Below are 17,968 nucleotides of genomic sequence, written 5' to 3' on the forward strand. Positions count from 1 at the left end.
CGGAAATATAAGAAATAATCTACTACTAGGTTAGAGCCAACCACTAATCACCAATTGGTTTTAAGTTGGAAGCCCATAATTGACCTGATTCTAACATTTATTAATCAACAAACAAAGTTATATGCATCTGGTTTGGGTTTGATCAAAGTGCATTCATTCCCCTTGAAAATATTCATTCTAGTAACAAAGAAATGAAAATTCTGCGTTTTCATTTATTTCAGTTCGCAAATGGACATGGCAAATAGCTCACCATCAATTGTTCACAAGAAAAATCCTTCAAACCACGATACTAATGAGTTTTCTTGTCATCACGAGACTTCATGAAACTATCTTCTATTCTTTTATCAGCTGAGTCCTCATCATACTGCACGTAACCATAAAAAAAAACATAATAGTTTTAGTACGAGTTGGATAACAACGTAAACTGTGCGTATCTACGATTCTAGATCCAGTTCATTTTCGTTTTCTGAACTTAAAATGTTCCAACTCCGAAGAGATGAAACGCCATTTTTTCTATATTAAGTGAAATAGATCACTGATAGTTAGTTATAAGTTGTGCATGTTAAAATTTCAACTAGCACCAGTGGTCTAGTGGTAGAATAGTACCCTGCCACGGTACAGACCCGGGTTCGATTCCCGGCTGGTGCATATTTTGCTTTTTTGTATTTTATTGTCGAGCTTGTCGAGCTTCATTGGTTTTGCGCCGTCAACTTTTTCATTTTCAGCGGTGGACTTTCCGTTGTATTAAGACCAAGATATTTTTTTACAAGCTGCGTATGAATTAAAAAATTATCATCTTGTTATGAATCTTATGATGAAATCTTTAAATTTAATTTCATCTCTTCTTCCTTTATTTTGTGTAAAACAACTGCGTTAGGAGCCTCAGCGAATAAGTTAGTTAAAAGGGCCTAGAATGGTCGGTGCAACGTTAAAATCGAGCATACAAGAAAAGCAATAAAAAACAACAGAGACTCTATTTTTTGACTGGAGTGGACACATAAGAGTACGCTAGATCACGTGAGAGTAGGGGTGGGCGTTCGGGTACCCATTCGGGTTCGGTTCGGGTTTTTCGGATTTCGGTTCTATTTTGTAACACTTTCGAGGTCCCATTCTAGTAAATCTACAAGTACGGTTCGGGTTCGGATATAACACATCGGTTTCGGTTCGGTTCGGATAATATCCGAAGTAACCATATACCATTCGGATTCGGGTTATATCAAATCGGTCGGATATATTCTAAATAAAATCTAAAATTTAATAGCAAAACATAAAAAAATATATATTTATTTATATATAATAGAGTATTTAAGACATTAATTTAAATGATAGATACTTATTGTTAGATATCATGTTGAAATAAATATGAAATTGAATATTTGAAGTACATATTTATGTTTTAAATATTTATAATGTATACTAATTTGGATATTGGGATCGGTTTTTTCGGATATTTTTGGGTTTTCGGGTTTTTCGGGTTATCCATTCGGGTTCGGTTAATAATACTTCGGGTTCGGGTATATTTTGTAACACCCTACAAGATCCATTCGGATATTTTTAACATTTTGGATTCGGTTCGGTTCGGGTTTTTCGGTTCGGGTTCGATTCGAATTTCGGGTTACAGGTTTTGTGCCCAGCCCTACGTGAAAGTATGTTAGATCACTTTTTGCCTCATTAATAGTACCTGAGCGCTTTACTCAAAATAAAAAGCCTTTCATCGCCAAGAAGAATAAAATAAAATCTCATAAGAGAGTTCTCTCGAATCAATTTCAATGGCCATTTACAACAAGCTTCCACTTCTTCTCCTTCTCTCCATCATCCTTCTTTTCCTCAACCGTCCTGTGCTTGGCGACACTGGTAAAACTTCCTCTCTCTCTTTCATGATTTTCTTGTTTAAGTGAACTCTATGTTTTTGAAGATTCTCTCTCTTGATAGATTCGTTGTTTTTACTTTAGATCTTGTATGAAATCTCGTAGGATCTGTTCTTTCTTCTTCTTCTTAAGTTCTTTAGTAGATCTCAGTCAGTAAACCATTAATAATTTCTCAAGTTTACCAATTTATAGATTACTTTGATTTAAGAATGTGAATATTAAAAAAAAAAGATTGTGAATATGCTCCTACAAAATTATATAAATTTTAATTAAGTATTTTTGACTTAGCAGATGAAGAGGACGTTCTTTTCACAGGCATCAACACCTACAGAACATCACAGAATCTCACAACCTTAAACAAGAACGAAAACGCAGAGTGTCTAGCCGATGAAATCGCTGAACAGTTCAAAAACAGACCATGCACCAACGACACTGGCTCAGCCACAGTACCTGGAACCGAGCCACAGTTCGCAGATTACCCTAAGATTCTAACTAAATGCCACTTAAACGTGTCAGACACAAGAGACGGTTCGATTATGCCAGCATGTGTTCCTCGTTTAGAGTCGAGCCTCGTCCTCACAAACTTCACCAAGTCACAATACTCGAGGAGTTTGAACGATTCCAAGTTTACGGGAGTGGGTATTGGTAAAGAAAATGATTGGATCGTTGTGGTTCTTACTACCAATACACCAGGAGGAAGCTATTCAACAGATACAGATACAAAAGATGATGACGATCATGATGATGATGATGATTCTAGTGGCTTCACCTTTAGTATTGGCCTCGTTAATTATTTGCTGGTTTTCATCTTGTCCTTTTGTTTCTTCATCTGGTGAGATATCTGACTATCACATGTTTTGAGTTTTTTTTGTCTCAACTCTCTCTTAGACTACGAATAATTTATGAATATGATATTTTACTCTTTTTTGAATAAAAACAAATATATCTTCTCATATCTAACTTAAAATAAACTGACATGGATATGTCAGGTATTCAAATTATACTAATCACCTGATAAAACAAATTAAACCAAAGCATATTGCATGAGTGATAATAAGAGGATGTATTAAAATATATTTTTCTGTCGGTGAGTTTTATTGAGATACACCAAGATTATTCAACGACCGACAAACCATCTTGCTATTTGACACGTGGGAATTTTATGCAGTCCGTGAAATTTATGTAGGCTTAAGAGCATCATTATCCCAAAATCCCATTTAAAGGTTCTTATTTTTTTTTTAATACTTTTAATTGGTAAAAATGAGTTAAGAGACAAGAATAAGAAACCCAAACATTTATATGATCCATTGCAAGTATCTTAATTAAAGGTTCTTAAATAATATATAACTTTTTAGTTCAACCTTTGAGTGATTTTAAGTTCACGAAGCAGCTGGGATCCTCGGCCGTGGATGTGACGGAAAAGATGATCTCTTGCGTAAGAGAGAATGCACCAGAGCTTCTTCTAGATGATGTGTTTGGGTGGAGTCAAGTGTTTGGTGGCAGTGGAGGAGGTGCAGAGAGGATGTGTGAGAAATTGGGAGTGCTGTTTCTTGGAAAAGATAGTGTCCCTCAAATTCATCAGCTTCATCATCACCTTCTCCTTCTTCATTCTCTTCTTCCTTCCCTTCAGCCTATAAACCAAACAAAATAATCAAACGTGTAAAGACTTGTTGTGGACTCCTTTATAATAAACTGTATTTTGTTATACCTTAAGCTTTGCTTCAAGCTTTTCCAAAACCTCCAACTTGTGCAGATCTTTAAAAACAGAACGTAAACTTTGTGTAAAAACATTGTTGAAATTAATGAGAAAAAGTTGCATACTTGAACATCCATAGAAGCCAGGAACAGACCCAAGACTTACCCTTTTCACAACAATGCAGCAGATTGTAATTTCAAGAAGAACAAGAAGAGATGGGAAGGAACTAACCTCCAAGATCTTGGCTGCATTTTTCAGTCCACGAGTGACTGTGTCCATTCCACTGATATGAGTAATGAACAAATAAACAGACAAATTCAACAGACAGAGATATATATGTCAATTCGTTCCAGACCACAAACGAGTTCTATCTATTCATCCTGTGTTCCAATTCGTTCCAGACCAAACCCTTAAAAAATCTAACAGAACCAAGATATATGTCAAACCTGTATTGCAATCGCCGTCGTCTTCTTTGAAGAACCTTCGTGTCTTTTGGATCCATCCATCAAATACAGAGACATAAACGAGCACAAAGACACGCATGCAACACAACAAACAAATCAAAATAACAAAGAAGGATTCAAACATAAAAGGACAAATACATAGCTTTACCTTTTGATTTGATAGAGAGATAGCCAGAGACGAGGAGACCGAGAGAGAAACAGAGTCGTCGAGGAGACCGATAGAAACGACGATTCCACCGAAAGAGACGCCGGGTGATTCCGTCGTCAGAGATTCCGTCGAGGAGAGATCGTCTTCGACGAGAGATCACTAGAGAGAATCGATCGGTGTCCTCGAGGAGTCACGAGAGAGGAGAGAAGATCAACCATCGAAGAGAGGTTTCGAGAGAAAGAGAGAACAGAAAGAAAACAAAAGTGAAACACACGATGCTCCTCTCTCCTTCCATTTCTCTACATGTGTCCCTCAATACGGTCTCTTCTAAACCAAACATAAGTGACGCCTCCACGGTTTATTTGTCTTTTTGATTTATTTTAAATGCTTAATTATCCTAAATACCCTGCTATATACTAGCGATAAAGGTGCTTTTCTAAACCAAACATAAGGACCCAACTGAAGGGTAATGCCTGATGAGCATATAAAATCGAACCGAACAAAATCATTTTTTTTTTCAACTCGAAACCAAATAAAACCAGAATTGATGCGCGCATGCAATAGACCCGATAGAACCATATTATATATTACCTAAGTATATTAAAAGAGCAAAAGCACTAGCTAAGATCACTTCATTGCGTGTAAACATTGTAGCATACTGGTTAAGGTTTGAAGATTTCTACATTTAGGTTTGTGGTTCGAACTCCATATTATGCAATTTTTTTGTAGATTACAAGAAAATCAGGTTTCAAATTTCGGAGACAACGATTTATTAATACAAATACTTGATGTTTTAGAAAATTTGGTTGTTTTATAACATATTATATTAGTTTTTCGTTCAATTTTTCAAAAAGAAAAATGCAATAAAAAAATGTTGACGAAAATCCAACACAAATTATGCAACACAAATTATGCATAAAAAAAAATTATGCATAAAAAAAGTTTTATTTGGGAACTACACATCTAAAACTTTATTATTTGACTTATGAGTATATTAATTTTATATTATACTACTATACGTCACATTTTATTTTCTCAATGCATCTTTTGATTTCATGAACGCATCATTCACAATGCGTGCTAGTTTTGATCAACAACTAATAACTTCGCAAATACTCAGTTTGTATGTATACTCATTGTAAAGTTAGATGTTATCCCTTTCTCTCTAGAATTTTGATTGGAAAGATATCTCTCTTCAGTTTTAACTAACTTGTCAGCCATATATACTTATGAAAGCTCAATTAATCCTCTAATATAAGAAGATCTTGTCGATACTACAACTGTTTCATGGTGGAAGTTAGAGAATCTATATAAAAAAGGTTACTAATAAAAAACTACTCATAAAACATCGGTTTTTCACTCTATACAACTTCATGATCACCTTGAGAGGTTAAATTCATTTATGTCGGATCTGCTTCCTATTACTAGAACAATGATTTTTTTATGAATCATCGGAATCATCCAATTTAAAGTTATCATCATGAAAGATACATAACGAGTTTTCATCAGTGAACAAATAGAAGCCCAATAGATATAACTAATAGCGTAACTAATAAATGGGCCTTAAGTATAGCCCATTGAGAATAAGTGAGAGGGGGTAGTTGTGTAAATATAATAAGGCGTTAAGCCAGATTTTCCAAATCTCTCTCGCCGGTCTCATCTTTGTCTCGAGTCTCTCTCTCTCTCTCGTGGGTGTTGGGCAAAGGAGCGATTGAGGAAAAAAAAAAGATAATACAAAAAAAAAATCAATAAGTTGAAATCGAAGGAGGGATAATACACATACAAGTTCCCGCCATGGTGGGTCAGCAGGTAGCAGAGAGCAGCAGCGTCGTCGTCAATCCTCGGGAAGAACCAGTTGAGACGACCAAGTCTCTGATCTGTGCTCTCAATTACATCTCTCGCGACCTTCCTTTGCCTCCTCACCTCTTCGCCGCCGTCTCTTCTATCTACCATGGCTCCTCCTCCTCTTCTTCTTCTCCTCTTCCTCTCTCTCCCTCCGTCGTGTCTCCGTCTCCCCCGTCGGTAAGCTATTCGATTGGTTCTCGTTAGGTTTTGGAGTTTGTTGTTTCCTCTCTCTTCTTGAGAAATTGCATGTTTTGAGTGGCTTTGTTTGTTCATTAGATTGGTAAAGGTTCTTGCTTTTATGGTGTTTCTCTGCCCTAATAAGCTATTCAATTGTTGATGAAGCATTAGGTTCTGTTCTTTCTCTCTTATTTTGTTTCTTGTAAATTGCATGTTTTCAGTGGATTTGTTTGTGCATTGAGCTCTAAAGGTTGTAGCTTTAATGGTCTTTATCCACATATAAGCCATTCAATTGTTATTATGAAGCATTGGGGGTTTGGAGTTCGTTGGCTCTTATAGGATACTGCATGTTTTTCAGTGGCTTTGTTTGTGCATTAAGTTGTAAAGGTTGTAGCTTTTAATGGCATTAAGTTGTTTAGGGAGCATTAGGTTTTGGGGTTTGTTAGCTATGTGCGTCCTCTCTTCTTGAGTTTCTAGGATAATTGAATGCTTTGTTTGTGCAATTAAGTTCTAAAGGATGTAGCTTTAATGGTCTTTCTCGATCTGTAAGCCATTCAAGTCCCTCACTTTTGTGCTCCGGTGATTTGTTTGGTGGGGCATTAGGTTTTTGAGTTTGTTTGGCTCTTCGCTTTCTCTCTTCTTGAGTTTATAGGATACGGCATGTTTTCAGTGGCTTTGTTTGTTCATTAAGTTCTAAAGGTTGTAGCTTTAATGGTATTTGTTGTGCAGGGGAATGATTTTACTCCTTATGGAGGTGATTTGATGGGAGAGTTTGAGGATGCACTTTTGAAGCAGAGAACAAACTGTGAATCAGGCTCTCGATTGGCAGAACTACAGGATAATCGGAACAAGACTCTTATCCAACGCCGCTTATCTGAGCTTGAAGGTTAACATTCCATATCCCATTCTCGGTTCTCCTAATTTACTTCAAACCATTCACAAGTTGTAATCTTTCTTACTACAAAACAACTCTGAACTATCTTTGTTCAAGAGGAATGCACTTTCTGATGTTGTTTTCGTGTGTTTTATATCAGAATTACCTTCCACCAGAGGTGAAGACTTGCAAGTGAAGTGCTTGCTCGAGCTTTATGGGCTAAAGGTATCATCAGATGTCCTCATCTTTGTTATTATGTTTGAGATTGACGTTTTTCTTTGGTGAGTCGCAGCTACGAGAGTTGCAAAGAAAGGTTCGAACTGAGGTGAGCTCGGAGTTCTGGCTTCGTATGAACTGCGCTGATGTCAGTAGCCAACTGTTTGACTGGGGTATGATGCGGTTGCCTCGTCCAATTTATGGTATTGGAGATCCTTTTGCTATGGAAGCTGATGATCAGTTCAGAAAGAAGCGTGATGCCGAGGTCATTTATTTTCTTACAACTACCTATTTCTGGTTCTGGACTTTATATTAGCTTCCCATGATGAAGTCTAGCAAAATAGCAATTGAGTAGCCAAAGGGATATAAGGCCTTGTTTACTTCTTGCTTTGCATCACTGATGTGTTTAAATTCTTTGTTCAGAGGGTGTCACGTTTAGAAGAAGAGGAGAAGAATCTGATTGAAACCGCCAAGAGGAAATTCTTTGCAGAAGTACTCAATGCAGTTCGTGAGTTCCAGTTGCAAATCCAGGCGACTCAGAAACGCCGTAGGCAAAGAAACGATGGTGTGCAGGTACGGTTATCATTTAACATATGCATTTACCGTGAAAGGTAGTTCAGATATATCTTATTTTTGTTTCTACATTGTTTTAATAGGCATGGCATGGTAGACAAAGACAACGCGCAACCCGTGCTGAAAAGTTGAGGCTGATGGCCCTTAAATCCGATGATCAAGAAGCATACATGAAACTAGTAAAGGAGAGCAAGAACGAAAGGCTCACCACTCTTCTAGAAGAGACTAACAAACTCCTTACTAATTTGGGAGCTGCTGTTCAGCGGCAGAAAGATGCTAAGCTACCAGATGGGATTGATCCACTGAAAGACTCAGAATCTGATTTATCTGAACTCGAGGCTCCAAGAAGCGAACCGTTACAGGATCTACTTCCTGATCAGGATACTGACATCGCTGAATCTGACAACAATGATGACTCCAATGACTTACTTGAAGGCCAGAGGCAGTATAACTCTGCTATCCATTCAATTCAAGAGAAGGTAACTTTGTTAATCTCTATGCTTAATTGTTTAACTTGCTGCCATCTCAGTGACGAAGTGATTTTAAGTATAGACAATGTGTACCTTTAACAGGTGACGGAGCAGCCTTCACTTCTAAAAGGTGGGGAACTACGATCTTACCAAATAGAAGGACTCCAATGGATGGTTTCTCTATTCAACAATAACCTAAATGGAATTTTAGCTGATGAGATGGGTTTAGGCAAAACCATCCAAACAATCTCGTTGATTGCTTATCTTCTGGAGAATAAAAACGTGCCTGGGCCTTATCTGATAGTGGCTCCAAAAGCTGTGCTACCAAACTGGGTAAACGAGTTTGATAAATGGGTACCAAGGTATGTGTACAAAACAGTTTTACTCCCAATTGGTATGAGTCTCAAATATAATCCATTCTTTTTTTTTTTCACAGCATTGCAGCTTTTCTCTATGATGGACGTTTGGAGGAGAGAAAAGCAATCAGGGAGAAAATCGCAGGAGAAGGGAAGTTCAATGTGTTGATAACCCACTATGATCTCATCATGAGAGATAAAGCATTTTTGAAGAAAATTGATTGGCACTACATGATTGTTGATGAAGGACATCGTCTGAAGAACCATGAATCTGCTCTCGCAAAGACTCTACTAACAGGGTAACATTCACTATCCTAGTTTCTCTCAAGTGAAATGATGTTTAGCTGACTGTTATGTTTTTTTTTTAATCGTGGATGCAGCTATCGGATAAAACGGAGACTTCTGTTAACCGGAACACCGATACAGAACAGCCTCCAAGAGCTATGGTCCCTGCTCAATTTTCTCCTTCCTCACATCTTTAACTCGGTTCAGAACTTCGAGGAATGGTTTAATGCTCCGTTTGCTGATCGTGCTAATGTTAGTCTTACGGATGAAGAGGAGCTGCTGGTTATCCACCGTCTGCATCATGTTGGTTCCACCACCCTATTTTTTCCTTTAAAAAATTTCCTACAAAATTGTTTATGCTGTGTTTCAATGTGATTCACAGGTTATAAGACCGTTTATACTGAGAAGGAAAAAGGACGAAGTAGAGAAGTTCCTTCCTGGAAAGACACAGGTGATACTGAAGTGTGACATGTCAGCGTGGCAGAAAGTGTATTACAAACAAGTTACAGACATGGGCAGAGTTGGCCTTCAAACAGGTTTGTAGCTTAACTCACACTTATAATCTCTCTGTACTCTTCTTCTTTAAGTAAAAGCTGATCCGATGCAAAAACGTAACAGGGTCTGGGAAGTCAAAGAGTCTGCAAAATCTAACGATGCAGCTGAGAAAGTGTTGTAACCATCCGTATCTATTCGTTGGAGGAGAATACAACATGTGGAAGAAACCTGAGATCGTGAGAGCCTCAGGGAAATTCGAGCTTCTAGACCGTCTCCTTCCCAAACTACGCAAGGCCGGGCATAGGATCCTGCTCTTCTCTCAGATGACTCGTCTCATCGACATTCTCGAGATTTATCTGACGCTTAACGATTTCAAGTACCTCAGACTCGATGGTACCACGAAGACGGATCAAAGAGGGCTTTTACTGAAGCAGTTCAACGAGCCAGACTCTCCTTACTTCATGTTTCTTCTGAGCACGCGTGCGGGAGGTCTCGGTCTGAACTTGCAGACTGCGGATACTGTTATCATCTTTGACAGTGATTGGAACCCACAGATGGATCAACAGGCTGAGGATCGAGCTCACCGCATAGGGCAGAAGAAGGAAGTGAGAGTGTTTGTTTTGGTTAGCGTTGGCTCCGTTGAAGAAGTGATATTGGAGCGTGCAAAGCAGAAGATGGGGATTGATGCTAAAGTCATACAAGCTGGTCTTTTCAACACAACTTCCACTGGTAAGTCTCTTAAAAACAAATATGTGATTTTTAGAACAATGATGGTAAGTCTCTTAATGTGTGGTTTGTGATTATTAATAATAACAGCACAAGACAGAAGAGAGATGCTTGAAGAGCTGATGCGCAAAGGAACGAGCTCGCTAGGGAACGATGTCCCCAGCGAGAGGGAAATAAACAGGCTGGCGGCTCGTAGCGAGGACGAGTTTTGGATGTTTGAGAGGATGGACGAGGAGAGGAGAAGGAAAGAGAGTTACAGAACCCGTCTGATGCAAGAGCAGGAAGTCCCTGAGTGGGCATACACCACACAGAGCCAAGACGACAAGTCTAACAGCGCAAAGCACCATTTTGGAAGTGTCACAGGCAAGCGGAAGCGTAAAGAGATCGTTTACAGCGATTCACTGAGCGAGGTTCAGTGGATGAAAGCCGTGGAGAGCGGTGAAGACATATCGACATACTCTATTAGACAGAGGAGAATGGAGAAGGCAAGCAACGCAAAGACATCGACTAGTAAAAAAGCAGTAGAACCTATCCAAGTGGTGAGTGATGAGACGAGCGAGGAAGAAGAGGAAGGAGAAGAAAGAGCACAAGAGATGAGAGGGAAACAGAGAGTAGAGAAGTCTGAGGAGGACGAAGAAGAAGAAGACGGTGAAGAAGAAGAGAATGATGAAAAGCCAATATTCAAGTGGAGTTCTCATAAGAAGAAAAGGTCTAGGTACTCTTTTACTTGTTCTTCGTCTGACTCTAGAGCTCAAAGTTCCAATGGAAGTAGAAGAAAGTGAGATAGATTGAGGTGAGATCTGAGTTGAGTTTGGTTGGTCTCTTCTTCTTCTACCTGTATGTTTGTGTGTTTTAGAAGTCTTTAGAGATTATATTTTCTTCTTGCCAATGCAACTTATGCCAATCTAACATGTAATGCATTTATTTTAGTTGGTCTCAGGTTAAGTTTAGTTATTTTTCTTATATAGAACGATTCTAGATTCGGCATTGAAAACCCTTTTCATCAAAAAAAAAGAAAACATGTAATATTTTTTTTTTCAGAATAACTAAGAGACCAATTTATTTTTTTTATCCAAAATCTCTATTTTATACCAATGTTCACAACACATCCCTCATCTCTTAGATTCTTCTTGGACAGGTTCAACCTTTTCAGAGTTCTTGAGAGCGTTTACTAGAGCTATAGTACCTTCATTCTCTAGATTAGTATAACTTAGGTTATAGTCAAGGATTTGAAGTTTGAAAAGAATTTGCTCATAGATATACCAACTTTTATGCTATTGTGACAAATGTTTTTCATGTGAGGACAGTCTCAAATGCCATCTTCACTAACTTTATCCTCTCATGTGAACCAAAAGGTTGTGCTATTATGGCCTTTGTTTAGCGTTTTATGTATAAAACTACCGTTGACTTAGCATCAACATCCTTCTACGTACAGCTCTGTTTTATCCTTATCTTAACAGCATCTCAAATTCATTTAGTTTTTTTTCTAATTAATTTAACAATAGTCTACTAAATAAAGAATATTTTAGTGACATTTTGGACCGTCGTGGTCGGCCACAAAGTAGACGTGTATGAGCTTTCGACAAAATGCAAATAGATACCACTGTTCTATTTTACCATCTCGAGGACATGAAATGAAATCTTGAGGGGCACGAACACGCTTAGCATCCAAAGCTTTAAATGCAAATTTGCCTTGAAGTATCAGTAAAAAAATGGCATTGAAGTAAGTAAGCAAAGAAAAAAAAATACTGAGGTAACGTGAAGTATTTACAAAGTGCTTCCAATAGGTTTTTAAAGTTTGAGATGTAGTATAGTTTAATTAAGTTAACAGTGTTAATGAATTTTACACTTTTGAATAAGAACCTAAGTTAGTAAAGAAAATATATGTGCAGATTTTTTTTATCTCAGCATACTTATATATTTTTTTTAAAAACATTTCTTTTCTTTGAAACACAAAATGTAATGTCTTTGTTTGAAACACTTATTTTTTATTGAAACACAAAATGAATTTTACACATACTTATATTAAACATAAAAAATACTAAACAAATTACAGAGACAGATAAAAACCGGAAACAAAGTAATTTAGTTGATCATTTCAAACCGCACGAAACATTATGAAAAAAAAAAACAACTACTACTACCTAATGAAAAGGCTAAACTGATATATCCAGTTACACATTACGTAACAATATCATGGAACCACAAATGTAATGTCTTTGTTTGAAGAAGAAAACTGAAAGAAAAGTTAGGCCTGAATCGAACCGGTTTTGACCATCGGTTTAGTTCTCAATTCTCCAACAGAAATAACAGAATAAAACATTTTACTTTATGTTCTAGAAGAAAACCAAAAAATGAAAGAACCAAAAAAATACCTAACTTGGAAAACAAATAAAGAGATCACGTCGTCATCTTCAACCTCTCTGACCTGTTCTGTTCTGTTTCCCGTGTCCTGTCTGCTTTTTCCTCATTCCTCATCTCTGGAGCTGGAGGGTCAGGTCAACCCCACCACCCCCTCCTTCTTCCAACCGCCGCCATGCCCTATCTCCGCCTCATTCTCCTCGCCGTCTTATCTCTCCTCTCCTCCTCTCTCTCTCAGCCCTCTCCTCCCTCCGGTACGCTCTACATGTCTCTCCCTCTCTCTCTCATTCTCTGTTTCTCATTTTTTTCTGATTCAGCGATTCTGATCGATTGCGGCGCCTCCACCTCCTCCGTAATCAACAACCGCAAATGGCGATCCGACACGGACCTCATCTCCGCCGGAACGTCCAAGAACGTCACCGGACAAGTCCTCGACCAAATCCTATCGACCCTCAGATCCTTCCCTCTTAACCTACGTCGCAAGTTCTGCTACGTCGTCACCGTCTCCCGCGGGTGGAAGTACATGATCAGGACGACGTATTTCTACGGAGGAGTCAACGGGAAGGACACTCCTCCTCCGGTTTTCGATCAGATCGTCGACGGGACGCTCTGGGGAGTCGTCAACACCACGGCCGATTACGCGGACGGTCTTGCTTCTTATTACGAAGGGGTGTTTCTGGCGCAGGGGAAGTCTATAAGCGTGTGCATTGGTTCGAATACGTATACCACTTCTGATCCGTTTATCTCGGCGTTGGAGGTTGTTAGGCTTGATGGTACTGTTTACAATTCAACTCAGTTCAAAGAGTTTGGGATGAGTCTTGTTGCTAGGCATGCTTTTGGGTACAGTGGACCAATCATCAGGTACAGCTCTTAGAGATTAGTGCTTTGTTGTAGTGTGAAAGGTTGAATATATTTTTATATGAAGGCAATGTAGTCAATACTAGGAATGGTTTTGAGTAGAACCGGTCGTGGACATATGGACATAGGCAAGTGAAACATTACACTAGTCTCAAATTTTAAGAGAGAATTTACATAATTCTACTGAGTTCAGAAAGTTTGGGCTAAGTCTTGTTGCTAGACATCCTTTTGGTTACAGTGGACCAATCATCAGGTATGGTGCTTTGGAAGCTCTTAAAGATTAGTGCTTTGTTATAGTAAGAAAAGGTAGAATCTTTTGATATGAAGAAATGGTTTTGAGCAGAACCGGCCTTAGACATAGGCAAGTGTAACATTGGTCTCTCACCCTAAAATTTAAAGAGAATCTGCATAAACATAAGTTTACAAAATTAAATTAAAATTGTTATGAAATTATTTATAGTCTCCAAAATCTCAGTTTCTGTCCTGCTTTTGAGCTTGCTATTGATATAGTTTACATGCAGTGTGGTTATATAGTATCAGTTTTCCATCCAAACTTTATATTTTTTTACCACTTGACTCATTCTTTTAATCTAAGATTTTGATTCTTGCATGTTTCAGTTGTAGTATATTGTTCTTTCAGAGTTTCTCTTGTTAATCTATATAAGCTTTTAAATATATGTTGCTTCCAGGTTTCCAGATGATGAGTTTGATAGGTTTTGGGAGCCATACTCTCTAAACTCTACAGTACCAAACAATCGAAAACTAGAAGTTTCTGGTTTCTGGAACCTCCCTCCTTCTAGGATATTCAACACGGATCTAAGAGCTAACCAGGTCCAACCTCTGGAGTTCACATGGCCACCAATGCCCTTGAAAAACTCCTTTTACTATATCGCCCTATACTTCGCTCATGACTCTGATTCGTTGGGAGATGGAACCAGAGTCTTTGATGTCTCTGTGAATGGTATAGCGTATTATAAAGACCTCTCTGTCACTCCAGCTGGTTCGGTTATATTTGCTAGCAGGTGGCCTCTTGAAGGTCTCACAACGTTGACTCTGACTCCTGCAAGTGGCTCAACGCTTGCACCTCTTGTCAACGGTGGTGAAATGTTTGAGTTGATATCTATTGGAGGGAAAACGCTTGTTCGAGATGGTATGACTGTTAGTTTTGATAAGCACCCATTAGCTGGTGATTAACAATGCTGGCTTTTTGTTTTTTTTTTATTAATGCAGCGACTGCTCTGAATGCTATTAAAAGAAGTTTCAAAAACGTACCAGTTGATTGGAACGGAGATCCTTGTATGCCTAAGAACTACTCGTGGAGTGGTGTTACCTGCTCTCATGGCCCTCGGATTCGCATAGTAGCTTTGTGAGTTTGGAATGTCGTCTGTGTTTTTGTTTATGCATTAGTTTGAAAATATTCTAATCCATTGTTGTTCACAGGAACTTAACTAGTATGGGACTTTCAGGTTCACTTGCACCTCAAGTTGCCAAGTTAACAGCATTGTCCTCCATGTAAGGAACTTTGACAAGTGAACAGTTAGTGTTTATGCCTTAAACGTCAAAAACATTACTTGATATTTTTGTGTTCTGAACAGTTGGCTGGGAAATAATTCTCTCTCGGGAAGTATACCTGACTTCACTTCACTCAAGTTTCTGGAATCAGTGTAAGCAGCTAATTCTTATGTGGCAATTGAACACAGAGAGAGACATATAAGCTAATCTCATCACTTTTCCTTGTAGGCACTTGGAAGACAACAGTTTCAGTGGAACTTTTCCTTCATTCTTCGGTGGAGTGCCACACTTGCGAGAGCTGTAAGTTTCAAAGTCTCGTATTACTTATATACAGTCCTTTGGTTACTCTAGATGTGCATATTGTCTGCTTCTTCTGGTCAAGATTCTTGCCTTGTGGATGGAAAAGACATTACACCTTTTGTCTTTTTAGCTTTACTTTTTTAAGATTCAAAGGCCATACATAGTAAACAATGCACTATATTCTCATGTCCATAGCTTTACTTCAACCATTGCATTGTCCCGATTTTCTTGCCATGGGGGATGAATTTCTGACTTTAGGATTTTTTTTCTTTTTTTTTTTTTTTCGGTGAATCATTAGGTTCTTGCAAAACAATAACCTAACTGGCAAGGTTCCTAGCAAACTTCTTCAGAAGCCAGGACTTGAGCTAAGGTAAGCTATCAAAACTCCAGGAATGGTTTTGACCGTTCAAATCTGACCTTTGAATTGGCTAATACAACTAACTCGCTGATGCTTTATTACTTCAGGGTTTCTGGTAATCCCTTTTTGACTCAACCACCACGTTGATTCAGCCCTTTTAAGAAGAAGAAGAGGACAATGATTTGAGTTTGTGTTATAGTTTTTGTAAATTAGAAGCCTCTCACGTGTACAATCCTACTTTAACATATATCTGATGAAATGCTTCATTCTTTTATTACTTACTTTGGGGGACAAGGGATACTGATTGCATATGTTGTGTAATGAAAAACAAAATACATCATTGTTGTATTATGAATCTTTGTGATAAACTGAGTTTATGTGATGATTCTCAACTATATCCTTTCTCACCCGGATTCAGACTTGTAGATATTCTTTAGATCAAATATCTATCAATATGTCACAAGAGTACAAGAGATATATGAATAAGGAGAGCTGTAAGTCTGTAAAAAGTGGAGCCTGGTTCAAAAATGGTGAAGCAGAATCAATTGGTGCAGGGAAAAGTAAATTTGAGAAAACATCTGAATCTTGCATGTGCCCATCAGTATTTCATCATCATTAACTAACAAACTTTTTTTTATATCTGCTCTTTCTATCTCATGGATCATCTTTTTTTTTTTTGTTATTGTCATTTATTCTTTTGTCTCCAACATTTCACATCTCTAACATACAACATATCTAACACACATCATCTGTTGATAATGACATGCTTTTGGATCCAGAACACATGAATATATCTTTACTAAAATATCTTAACACTCTCACACATTAGATCTCAACTTATAAAACAAAAAAAAATACACCTAAAAATGCTTAATCACATGCATTAGAGTTACATATCACATGATAATCCGAACTAATCAACCAATAATAAGATGTGTCAAATCAAAAGATTCCAACTTTTCAAGTGATTTTCTCTACTCTGTTCTTCCTAAGAGCAAGCGGAAACAGAGGACGCAGCGGAACAGAGGATTTAGAAGGAGTGCAAACAGGAACATGCATCATCGGCCTTATCCTCATACTCGTCGATCTCGTCCTCTCTAATCCTTTCTTACCTCTCTTACCTTCTTTCTCCTCTCTCTTCGCCGCCGCTTCCTCCAGCGAGCTCGATGATGACGTGGACGACGACGGAGACAGAGACGACCTGGAGCTCCTCTGTTCTTCAAACGCAGAAGCTCTTTCCAAAGAACTGTGCATTTCGGAGGACGAGGAGATGGATCTTCATCTATTAACCAGCTCACTCTGTTCCTATTGTTGTTATTCTCATGATCTTGATTCTTCTTCATCACTTCCACTTTACGATTCTCTTCTTCTTCTTCGTTGGTCCTCAAGTTAACGTTTTTTAAGCTTCTCCGAGTGCTTTTCTTGCCAGAAAGGAATCAACTTTCCTTCGGAGAAGAGCTCGTCGGCGGTGTGCATCCTCTGTGGACTCGCATTCTCCGAAAAGAACTCAAAGTCGGAGACTTTCACTGACCCTTTGACGACTTCTTTCTCTAGCTCTTTACATGTTACAGGGCTGATACAGAAGAAATCTCCACCGTCTGAGAAAGAGATACGAGGTCCGATCAACGTGGTGATTCAGTCTTTGAAACCGCCTCTAAAACCATATCTTCTACCTATAAACTCCGGAGTACTACGTCAGAATGTGTGAGCAAATCGTGATATAGATGTGTAGATGATTTGGTTTGTGTCTGCTAGTGGTGGATGATGAAGACAATATGTAAATGAAACAGAGGGGAGAGAGGTCTTAAAAGGAGAAACAGAGTGGAATTCATAGTTAATTATAATTAATTTTAAGTAAAATGAGTTTAGAATAGTACTAGTGAGGTGAGGAGGACGACCACATGGATACGTTAGGGGGAGACACAAGGAGACAAATCACAGACATGTAATTAGAGTAATGAGTTTATGAGTATTAATATTTGAAGTATAGAGACGGGCAATGCAACTGCAAAATTATAGAGTGATTAAAATCTTGCAGCGATCGAGATTGAATTTACAAGAAAAGAATGGTCGGTCAATGGGAGGTGGGACTTAAAACGAGAGAGTGCATGAAGGAGGGTAATAAAACAGCTAACAAATATGTCGGAACATGATCATCGTGAACAGCCAATCATACTTTAAATTATTTTTTTACCAATGGACAATAATCTGCTACCATTTTCATACCATCCCTTAAACTATTTTGGATCTCGATATAAGTTATGGATGCAATAAAACCAAGAAATCTTTTAAAACAATGGGTCAAAGTATCCGTTTGTTGTCTCAAAAAGAGAGGAAAGATATAAGCTAAGGAAATCAAATCTGCCTAATTAAAAAACCTCCACCT

The 17,968-nt window shown here is 38.2% G+C and overlaps 4 protein-coding genes, 1 non-coding gene and 1 pseudogene across 9 annotated transcripts; 4 read left to right on the forward strand and 2 right to left on the reverse strand.

Annotated features, from left to right (window-relative positions):
• The first annotated feature begins 577 nt into the window (after positions 1-577).
• On the forward strand, positions 578-648 carry TRNAG-GCC (transfer RNA glycine (anticodon GCC)). Its single transcript has one exon. It is a non-coding gene; the product is annotated as a tRNA-Gly (tRNA).
• A 1,054-nt stretch (positions 649-1,702) lies between these two features.
• On the forward strand, positions 1,703-2,816 carry LOC108810027 (uncharacterized GPI-anchored protein At3g06035-like). 2 transcript variants are annotated; one of them, XM_018582155.2, is made up of 2 exons: positions 1,703-1,854; positions 2,160-2,816. In XM_018582155.2, exons 1-2 carry the CDS (start codon positions 1,770-1,772, stop codon positions 2,702-2,704), a joined length of 630 nt encoding a protein of 209 aa, XP_018437657.1. In that variant the 5' UTR covers positions 1,703-1,769; the 3' UTR covers positions 2,705-2,816. The 2 variants fall into 2 exon arrangements, with proteins under 2 accessions (XP_018437657.1, XP_018437656.1); XM_018582154.2 differs by having other exon boundaries at positions 1,710-1,854; positions 2,157-2,816.
• A 331-nt stretch (positions 2,817-3,147) lies between these two features.
• LOC108810346 (uncharacterized) lies at positions 3,148-4,493 on the reverse strand. 4 transcript variants are annotated; one of them, XM_056997117.1, is made up of 4 exons: positions 4,011-4,493; positions 3,730-3,833; positions 3,577-3,623; positions 3,148-3,499 (listed from the first exon to the last, which is right to left on the reverse strand). In XM_056997117.1, the coding sequence occupies exons 1-4, from the start codon at positions 4,150-4,152 to the stop codon at positions 3,331-3,333; spliced, it is 462 nt and encodes a 153-aa protein (XP_056853097.1). In that variant the 5' UTR covers positions 4,153-4,493; the 3' UTR covers positions 3,148-3,330. The 4 variants fall into 4 exon arrangements, with proteins under 4 accessions (XP_056853097.1, XP_018437968.1, XP_056853098.1 ...); XM_018582466.2 differs by having other exon boundaries at positions 3,730-3,847; positions 4,011-4,489; XM_056997118.1 differs by having other exon boundaries at positions 3,796-3,833; positions 4,011-4,483.
• Positions 4,494-5,831: 1,338 nt separating this feature from the next.
• LOC108806663 (probable ATP-dependent DNA helicase CHR12) lies at positions 5,832-11,230 on the forward strand. The gene is made up of 12 exons (XM_018578832.2): positions 5,832-6,198; positions 6,928-7,084; positions 7,233-7,297; positions 7,365-7,553; positions 7,712-7,861; positions 7,945-8,340; positions 8,434-8,693; positions 8,768-8,986; positions 9,068-9,275; positions 9,355-9,508; positions 9,591-10,196; positions 10,284-11,230. The coding sequence occupies exons 1-12, from the start codon at positions 5,971-5,973 to the stop codon at positions 10,973-10,975; spliced, it is 3,324 nt and encodes a 1,107-aa protein (XP_018434334.1). The 5' UTR covers positions 5,832-5,970; the 3' UTR covers positions 10,976-11,230.
• A 1,344-nt stretch (positions 11,231-12,574) lies between these two features.
• Positions 12,575-15,785, forward strand: LOC130502334 (putative leucine-rich repeat receptor-like serine/threonine-protein kinase At2g14440). The gene is made up of 9 exons (XM_056997113.1): positions 12,575-12,808; positions 12,872-13,415; positions 14,102-14,562; positions 14,643-14,778; positions 14,853-14,924; positions 15,008-15,076; positions 15,153-15,224; positions 15,523-15,594; positions 15,690-15,785. The coding sequence occupies exons 1-9, from the start codon at positions 12,730-12,732 to the stop codon at positions 15,727-15,729; spliced, it is 1,545 nt and encodes a 514-aa protein (XP_056853093.1). The 5' UTR covers positions 12,575-12,729; the 3' UTR covers positions 15,730-15,785.
• A 575-nt stretch (positions 15,786-16,360) lies between these two features.
• On the reverse strand, positions 16,361-17,400 carry LOC130502333 (uncharacterized; annotated as a pseudogene).
• Between the last annotated feature and the right edge of the window lie 568 nt (positions 17,401-17,968).

The sequence above is a fragment of the Raphanus sativus genome, unplaced genomic scaffold (genome assembly GCF_000801105.2).
Source record: "Raphanus sativus cultivar WK10039 unplaced genomic scaffold, ASM80110v3 Scaffold0512, whole genome shotgun sequence".
Lineage (NCBI taxonomy): Eukaryota > Viridiplantae > Streptophyta > Magnoliopsida > Brassicales > Brassicaceae > Raphanus > Raphanus sativus.

Bases quoted from the DNA above. Each gene is read 5' to 3' on its own strand.
- LOC108810027 (XM_018582154.2), top strand. From the start codon at position 1,770: ATGGCCATTTACAACAAGCTTCCACTTCTTCTCCTTCTCTCCATCATC. The intron at 1,855-2,156 runs GTAAAACTTCCT...TTTTTGACTTAG, and splicing joins TCCTGTGCTTGGCGACACTG to CAGATGAAGAGGACGTTCTT.
- LOC108810346 (XM_056997117.1), bottom strand. From the start codon at position 4,152: ATGTTTGAATCCTTCTTTGTTATTTTGATTTGTTTGTTGTGTTGCATG. The intron at 3,624-3,729 runs GTAAGTCTTGGG...CTGTTTTTAAAG, and splicing joins GCTGCATTGTTGTGAAAAGG to ATCTGCACAAGTTGGAGGTT. The intron at 3,500-3,576 runs GTATAACAAAAT...TTTGGTTTATAG, and splicing joins AGCTTGAAGCAAAGCTTAAG to GCTGAAGGGAAGGAAGAAGA.
- LOC108806663 (XM_018578832.2), top strand. From the start codon at position 5,971: ATGGTGGGTCAGCAGGTAGCAGAGAGCAGCAGCGTCGTCGTCAATCCT. The intron at 8,341-8,433 runs GTAACTTTGTTA...TACCTTTAACAG, and splicing joins TCCATTCAATTCAAGAGAAG to GTGACGGAGCAGCCTTCACT. The intron at 10,197-10,283 runs GTAAGTCTCTTA...TAATAATAACAG, and splicing joins TTTCAACACAACTTCCACTG to CACAAGACAGAAGAGAGATG.
- LOC130502334 (XM_056997113.1), top strand. From the start codon at position 12,730: ATGCCCTATCTCCGCCTCATTCTCCTCGCCGTCTTATCTCTCCTCTCC. The intron at 14,779-14,852 runs GTGAGTTTGGAA...TGTTGTTCACAG, and splicing joins CGGATTCGCATAGTAGCTTT to GAACTTAACTAGTATGGGAC. The intron at 15,225-15,522 runs GTAAGTTTCAAA...GTGAATCATTAG, and splicing joins GTGCCACACTTGCGAGAGCT to GTTCTTGCAAAACAATAACC.